The sequence below is a fragment of the Oncorhynchus mykiss genome, chromosome 20, assembly GCF_013265735.2.
Source record: "Oncorhynchus mykiss isolate Arlee chromosome 20, USDA_OmykA_1.1, whole genome shotgun sequence".
NCBI classification, from domain to species: Eukaryota; Metazoa; Chordata; class Actinopteri; order Salmoniformes; family Salmonidae; genus Oncorhynchus; species Oncorhynchus mykiss.
Genome location: NC_048584.1, coordinates 15,277,911 through 15,285,936, shown reverse-complemented (window position 1 = coordinate 15,285,936; position 8,026 = coordinate 15,277,911). Strand labels below are relative to the sequence as shown.

Here is an 8,026-nt window from a genome sequence, read left to right as displayed (position 1 = left end):
GGGAGGAGGGTGGTTGAGAAAGCTCATACAATTAAGCACCGCAAACCTCCAAGTCACAGCACACATGCAATCACTGAATGGCAATCAGCAATCGATCAAGGTCAATTATTTGTGAGATCATCATGCAAAGATCGGTGAAGATTCAATTCCTATGAGAGCTAAAGTCCACCCTATAACACAAGCGCCACGCTCTACCAACTGAGCCATACAGGACCAAAGATAGGCGGAGGGGTTGAGGATGATGCTTAGCAACATGCCTTGTCATAGGGCGAGAGCGTTCATTTTATTTCAGTGCACTGCTGGGACTGAGCCTACACCCCAGCATGTGACTTGGCCTGGGAGCACACTGGCGGGGGGAAAAATCCATGTGAAACATGTCATCTGTCCACTCCTAAGTACTACCATTTCCCCATTAGAAGAGCAGGGATACTGATGGCTTTTTCAGATGGGTTGGGCTGCTTTTCAACTGAAGTCATCTCTCTCCCTCTCTTTCCCTCCTTATTGCTCATTTTCTCTCTCTTCTCTGCCTCCCCCTCTTTCCTTCCTGTCTAGGAATCAATTCCAAGGTGCCAAACTGATGTCTTCCAATCGGATCACTGGAAACAGGTGCTAGATGTCCTCCTCCCACCTTGATCAGCCAATGAACTAGGTGCACAGCCAGATCATATAATATGGTGGAGATGACTGTATGTAATTGTCATTGACACTTAAAGAACAAGGTAATCACATTACATAAGTGGATACTTCACTTCTATAAACAGCTACAGTGATTGTTTTAATTCAGAGTTACATCTTTCTCTCACACCTTGACGAATGTTTCTATTATGCCTAAAAGGCTATAATACACCGTCACTGTCACTCTCACTTCTTCAGATCAAAAATAATGACGGATACCATATAAAACTATGCGTGTAGTGATTCTGATGATGATTTTAAAAACATACTGTACAATAACAAGGATAAAAATATATTTTTGACCGACTGGATCGATTCGGTCTTATGCAGCAACATTTGAAATTGTGTTTTTTACATTGGACAAAAGTAGAGTCTCAGAGATAGAAAATGGTATATCATACACTACAGTTGAGGAACAATGGGAAAGTAATTCTGCTTTGAAAGTTGATAAAGTTTGTCTATACCCTTTCAGCATTGATCACACCCTCTTAAGCCTAGCCCTACCTTATCTTTAAGGATTCACATTAATGACATCAGCAGCCTGGTTGTCCAAACTAGCATAACTGGTGTATTTTAACACCAATAAACCCATCCGTTTAAAAATACATTTTTGTTTATGTCAATCTAGCAAACCAGGCAACTAAAAGCAACTTTCTAAATAATGTTTTGGTTTGTTTCTAGCTTGTTAGCATAGCATAGCATAGCTAGCTAACGTTAAGTTAAAATAATGACCACATCATAAAGCTGATAACGGCTTAACTTTAGCTAATTTGTATTAATTATTACAGGAAAATAAACTCACAACAAGATCATTATTTCCAAGTTAATGGCATGCTAATTACAGAAAGAATCTTGCCAGTTGTGAGTGTGGTGAAATAAAAGCAGGGCATTCATTATAGGCTAATTTGACTTTGGTGTAGGTCATGTTGTTCTTCACATTACCATTTCTGGTAAACACACACAATGTCAAATAAAATCTAAGTTTATTTGTCACATGCACAGGATGCAGAAGGTGTTATGGTACAGTGAAATGGTACCTTGCATAGTAGAGTATTTTGTTTAGACATGTAGCTAGCTAGCTCATGACATTACTACCTTGCATGAATCTGCAGGTAGCTAATCAACTAGATTCAATGTTAGCTAGCTAACATTAGGCTATAACTATCAATGCAAATTGCTCTGAGATACAAATAATATTACTACTCAGATCGTACATGTAACATTAGCTAGCTAGCTAACAGCATGCTTTAACTTGCAATGAAAACAACTTTCTAACTAAATTTGAAACGCATAATATCTTTCCTCTATGTCACAGATGCCATAGTTGCCCTTAGTTTGAAGATGTAATCCGGAGACAGGTGTTTTATACAACAGCCTTCTGTGTGTTCTGTTTTTGACTCCCATCCACATATTTGCAATTAAAAGTCAGAATTTTCTCCATCTCCTTAGCTGTCATATGCTGCTTCCACCGGACATTCCACTGATTTCAAAACTCTGTCCTCCAGAAAGTGGAGAGCAACACTTTTGCAGTTATTTGTGATATCTTTCATATAAGCTGTATTAGAAAGGGTTACCTACACATACTGAGCAGCCCTTTGTTATAGACAGAAGCGTGCTACATGGCAGACCAATCAGAACTCATCTCTCAGCATGTCCTGTCCATCCATTATCTCAGCCAATCATGGCTAGCGGGAAGGTCCCTGTATTTTTCCGTGGCTAAACCAACTAGGCTCTATTTTACTCATATTTACAGATGGCATACAAGTTTGTTATTAACGAACGTGGAAGTTTACATGTTCCAGAAAGCATTTCTGCCATAAAACACACTTTGATCAAAAATAAATGTTTACGTTTGAATGCGAGACATACGCTTAGTTTCCTGAAATGAGTCACATTTTATGGTCCTCCTATGCCTTGTGTCCATACTATAAAACTGTGGTTTCAAAAATCACAATAGCTTCCAAAAGGTGTGATTCATAGTAGTAGAGAATAGGAAAATGGCACTTGGTCTCGGGTGTTGTGAAGCTTGTAAATATTTCCTTGAGTTGACCTTTAAAAGGTGGCAGCACTGAAAATCTTTAAAGAGAGCTTTGCTGGTAGGGAAGCAAAGTCCCCTGCTTTAAAATTGAAAAACATTTACGTTTTTTTTCACGGTTGTAATGTTTTTCTGCAGAGTAGCCTCTCCCAGTAAAGCTCCAGAGCCTTACAACATGCAGACTGGAGGAAGGGGGGACCCCCTGTTGCTCCAGCTGACGGAAGAGAAAAAACGAGAAAATAAATGAGATAAACAAGGCTTCTGAGAGAACTGCCTTCTCTCAGGCTCTCTCTTTAACTCTTTCCGTCTACCTCTCTGTCTCAATATGACTAAACAGTAAAATTCTGAGGTTGATATTGGGTTGGTTTAAATGTTATGAATTCCAACGTATGGAGGTGTTATGTAGCATAATGTTTATCCATATAAACTCAAGATTCCTTGTTCCCCCACCCTATTCAATAAGTAGGTCATGTTTTGTGCAATAAAATATCAACAGCCATTTTGTTTCTAGAGTATTTTCTCTTTTATTGCAAATACAATACAAAAGTTAAGCTTCTTTTTAAGACAGTACAGTAACATGTTAAGCTAGCTGAAGAAAATGACAATTTGTTCAGATGCATCCGAAAGAAAACATCAGTACTGAGATAGTACTGTATGTGTCAGGACGTTTAAAAAAAAGTCCTTAGAAAAGACAGGGATGCTGGTACCTCTAATAACACAAACATATTAGCCACAGCGTAAACATAACCAATTGTAAAACTTTGTCATTATGCTCAAAACGTATTTCCAGTTTAGAATCCAAACTTCACAATTAACAATAATCCGTACACAACTCGATAACAAAAAAAATGACAAATTAAACATTTAAAATAGAAACATTTACATATGTTAAATAAAGCATGATGATTACAGTTTGTGTCATTTTTTAAGTAACCCCCTCGGCTAAAAAGACCGGTTTATATGACATTTAATATCCAGAAGGTAACTTATTTTGAAGACAAATTAATTAATTGTATAAAATATTAAAATAAAGAATAAAATGCTAAATAATAATTACTTTGAAAATAAAATTAAGCTAATAAATAAATTAAAGGGTTAAGACTGAGAGGGGCCGGGAGGGGGTGAGAGGTGGATCAGGCAGGGGGCTGTAAAACGACACTGGCGTGATGGTGGACGGCAGGGGACGCCCGAGAGGTCAAAGGGCACTTCCTGTGGCTGTCAAACACATGCTGTCAGACGGTAAGTAGAATCTCAGCTGTGGCTTCTCTCTTCTATAGTATGTGCTGTAGCACACACACTCTGACACAGACATCCTATCACCCAACCTCTGATATGCTAGGCACTAATGGTGCAAAAGGGTGGAATCTCCTGCACAAAACGATAACGTCCAAACTTCTTCCCTTGCCCCTGTTACATCTAAGAACGTCCTATAATCAGAATATATCATTGATGGAGAAACCCTAAACTGCACAAATACAAATGTAGTTCATTTTGTTGGATGGCACAGCACATATAAGCACAATGCACTGCAGGAAGACAAACAAAAACAAACACAACCAAAAAAGGACAGAGATTTACTGCCTATAAAAAATTCCACCAGAGAATTGAGGCCATAGAATAGATAACTGCACTACTGTGGTTTACTGCTGAACTGGATAGAAATAAAGCTTTTTCTCTACAAATATGTGTTTAACATCCCCCAGAATAGCAAACTGCCAGAGTAAAAAAGGTAAGAAAACATACACAGTACCTACTAAAAATATCAACAATTTAAACAGTCCTCACAGAGGATTTCTCAATGCTCAAAATATGTTTAATCAATACACAAAAAAAGGCACGTTGTGAGCCATTCTGGTCTAATTTCAGTTCTCTCAAGTCCAGCTTTCCTTCTTCTTCTTTGTTGTCTTCTCCTCTGTTGTAAATTCAAGTGTCTGTATGCTCGGAGCTAGATGTTGGAATGTTGTGACAAAGTCTCCCTCTGCAAGATGGGCATGTCTATCAGTCTATGTAAGTCTGTGTGTAGATGACTGTGTCCTCAGGGCCGGGAGAGCTGTGTGTACACTGGCTGCTGGTCCCAGTGATGCTGGGGACTGAGGGTCTGTGGCACGGAGGGCACTCCTGTTGTGTCTGCGATGGGGGTGTACATGGGCCTCTGGCTGGGGCTCATGTAGCTGCTGAAGGAGTAGAGCCCTGAGCCCTGGCCCCCAGCTGCGTGGCTGTAGTAGGAGTTGGTGCCGACCTGGTGGTCAGAAAAGTCATACTGGGCGCGGGTGATGGAGGGGTAGGAGGAAGAGCTGTAGTGTTGCAGGTTGAAGGAGCCGTAGGTGACGTGCTGCGGGGGGGAGGAGTTCTGCTGATCGTTGTAGTGGCTGGGGCTCAGCTGCTCTGTCTTGATGTGTGTGGGGGTCCTCTGGTTCTGGCCCTGCTCCCCTCCACTACCCAGCGTGGTCAGGGAGTGCTGCTGCTGACTCTGGGTCTTGGTCATCCAGCTGTGCCCTGCGGTGCCCCCTGCTGCCTGGCTGACTGCGGAGCTGCTGATGCCATAGGTACCGTTGTAGGAGACCTGGCCAGCGGCAGTGCCAGGAGCGCCTGGGTGACCGTTGGGGGGCAGGTACTGGTCAAACTCGTTGACATCGAAGGTATCGATGTGGGAGATTACGTCGCTGCTCAGCTCACCGATGTCCACATCCCGGAAATCAATGTTGAGCTGACGGCCCGTGCCTTCCTGTAAGGGGCGACCCTCACGCTTCAGGTCCACCTTTCCCACTTGGATGTCGGTCTTAGGTGTGGTGGGAGGGGTGGGGGGCCCTTGGGACTGGCCTGAGAGAGAGAGGGTGGGTTACATATGGAATACATATTTCTGTAATACAAATCTCAGAGCAAGAGCAGAGCCATGGATTTAATTGAAAAGGAAAAATAAGGGCTTTACAAGTGGTCATGCATGAGTGGAATAAGAAATTAGTCTAGACATCAAGTTAAACTAACAGAGAACATATCTGATAATATCCTCATCAGCTTTTCAAACAATCTATTTCAGACAATATTCTTATAAAAAGTCTAGCAGCATTGAAGTGTCAAATATACATTGATGAACACATGTTGAATGAGACCAATGCAATAGGCACTACGCATTTTCTTTCCTCTTACCTGAGTGTTCTCCCGGGGAGTGCACTTCTCCTATGCTAGAGGCTGGAGAGTCAGCTTGCTGGAGCGCCTTGAAGATCGCTCCTGGCGATATGTGCGTCTGCTCGCTGCCGTCCTCAGACTCGCTTTGTCCGTTCTTCATGGACTTCCTTCTCCGGGGCTGGTACTTGTAGTCGGGGTGGTCTTTCTTGTGCTGTACCCTCAAGCGCTCTGCCTCCTCCACGAACGGACGCTTCTCTCCCTCATTGAGAAGCCTGTGCGTGAAAGGCAAATAGATACATGAGTAAATCAAATATTAAATTAACAACCAAATAGTTTACGACGAAGGTTAAATGATCACAGTATCGAGTTCACATGCGAGCGCAAAATGCACGAGTAAAAGTAGAATTGAGTTGCCTATTAAATAAAAACTATTTTCATTAACAAGACCACAAACGCGATGCCACTCGAAATAAACCTTTGGAAGTAATAACAGAGGAGTGAGACTCACCTCCATAGTTTCCCCAGAGTTTTGCTCAGCTCCGCGTTATGCAGATGAGGGTACTGATCAGCCAGTTTTCTCCGAGCGGCTTGCGCCCAAACCATAAACGCGTTCATCGGTCTCTTGACGTGGGGCTTGTTCTTACTAGATCCGTTCACTCGGACTGGCATTGGCACCAGGGTCCAGTCGTAGCCCTTCAGCACCTGGGACACAGCGTCGCGGATGCACACGGGGAACTTGTCATCGTCGTCCTTCTTGAACTCGACGAGGGGACCGTCCGGACCCATCAGCAGACCGTTCTCTGAAGGTCTGGTGTTCTCGGTGTCTGAGCCAGAGCCGGAAGGGCACGGGGATCCCGCAGAGTCCTCGGACATGCCCGGGCTCGGTGCGTCAGAGAGACATTTGTCTTGTTCGTCTGTCATTTTCAGGAAGGGGTCGAGTAGATTCATACGAAAAATGTTGTCGAACAATTACGCACAAAATATGAAAGTACGGCTCTTGAGGGTGAGATCCCTAGAGATGCTTTTACACACGAGGAAAAGTTTGACCAAAGTATTTAAAATGTCCAAAAGTGGATCAAAAGTAACAGTAGACGTTATTTGCTCCTGCAATGAGGCAGTCAACTGCACAAAGCCTTTTGGAGAGAGAATGTCTTTATGCATATGCCTTTCTAAAATATTGTATAATAACCTAGTTTTGTTTGCAGGCGTCTCCACACTCGAGCAACAGCTGATGATTTGCGGCAACTTTTTTTTTTCAGATAAAAAGAGAAAGTGTTCTAGTCTGTCTCCAAATAGTATCTCCAGAACGTGTGCGTGCTTTGAACTGAAATCCTTTGCAAGCGGACTTTATAAGTGAGTTACTGTACGGCTACAGAATACCCGAGAATACCCAAATGTGATTGGTCGACAGAGCATAACGAACTGAAGGAATTTGATCCCTACGGCCCCCTCCCCTCCACACACACAGCATATGCATCGACAGTTTCACATTTTGTGTACAATATTGTTGTAGGTATAATAATTCAAGTACTGAAATTGATTTAGGTTTACAAATATTTTTTATATTCTTAAATCATAGACTATTTGAGTGTTTCATCCATATACTTATATTTATATATTCTTATTCCATTCCTTTACTTAGATTTGTGTGTATTAGGTATCTGTTGTGGAATTGTTAGATATTACTTGTTAGATATTGCTGCACTGTCGGAAACTAGAAGCACAAGCATTTCGCTACACTCGCAATAACATCTGCTAACCATGTGTATGTGACCAATAAAAAAATGATTTGATTTGTTTTATTTTACTCAAACCTTCAAAGTTAAACCAGTAAAAAAAAAGCTAATAGTTGACGAAATAAAACATTGAAATCATGGAAATAGGCCTACCAATATTGTTTCCATTATGACTCAATTTGTCTGCATAAGAAATCCTATATCGAAAGTCATACAAAGTCACACCTTCATTACAATCGAGGAGGGTCTGTAGTAACCATGCCTACGGCTATTATGTGCGACAAATAAAGGCCACAGCAGATACATTACAAATATATAAAATACTATTTATTCGATGCATACAAAACCAATTATTATTTGACTGGTTCAAAATGGCCATACAGTCTTTACCGTTTGGTTTGCAGAGAGGGATTGGCAAAATAAAATGTTGGTCCATGCATGCCATGATAACATA

The 8,026-nt window shown here is 41.6% G+C and overlaps 1 protein-coding gene across 1 annotated transcript; it reads right to left on the bottom strand.

The window, feature by feature from the left end:
- Window positions 1–3,209: 3,209 nt before the first annotated feature.
- LOC110499044 (transcription factor Sox-9-A) lies at window positions 3,210–7,169 on the bottom strand. The gene is made up of 3 exons (XM_021575875.2): window positions 6,345–7,169; window positions 5,858–6,108; window positions 3,210–5,530 (listed from the first exon to the last, which is right to left on the bottom strand). Exons 1-3 carry the CDS (start codon window positions 6,782–6,784, stop codon window positions 4,746–4,748), a joined length of 1,476 nt encoding a protein of 491 aa, XP_021431550.2. The 5' UTR covers window positions 6,785–7,169; the 3' UTR covers window positions 3,210–4,745.
- Between the last annotated feature and the right edge of the window lie 857 nt (window positions 7,170–8,026).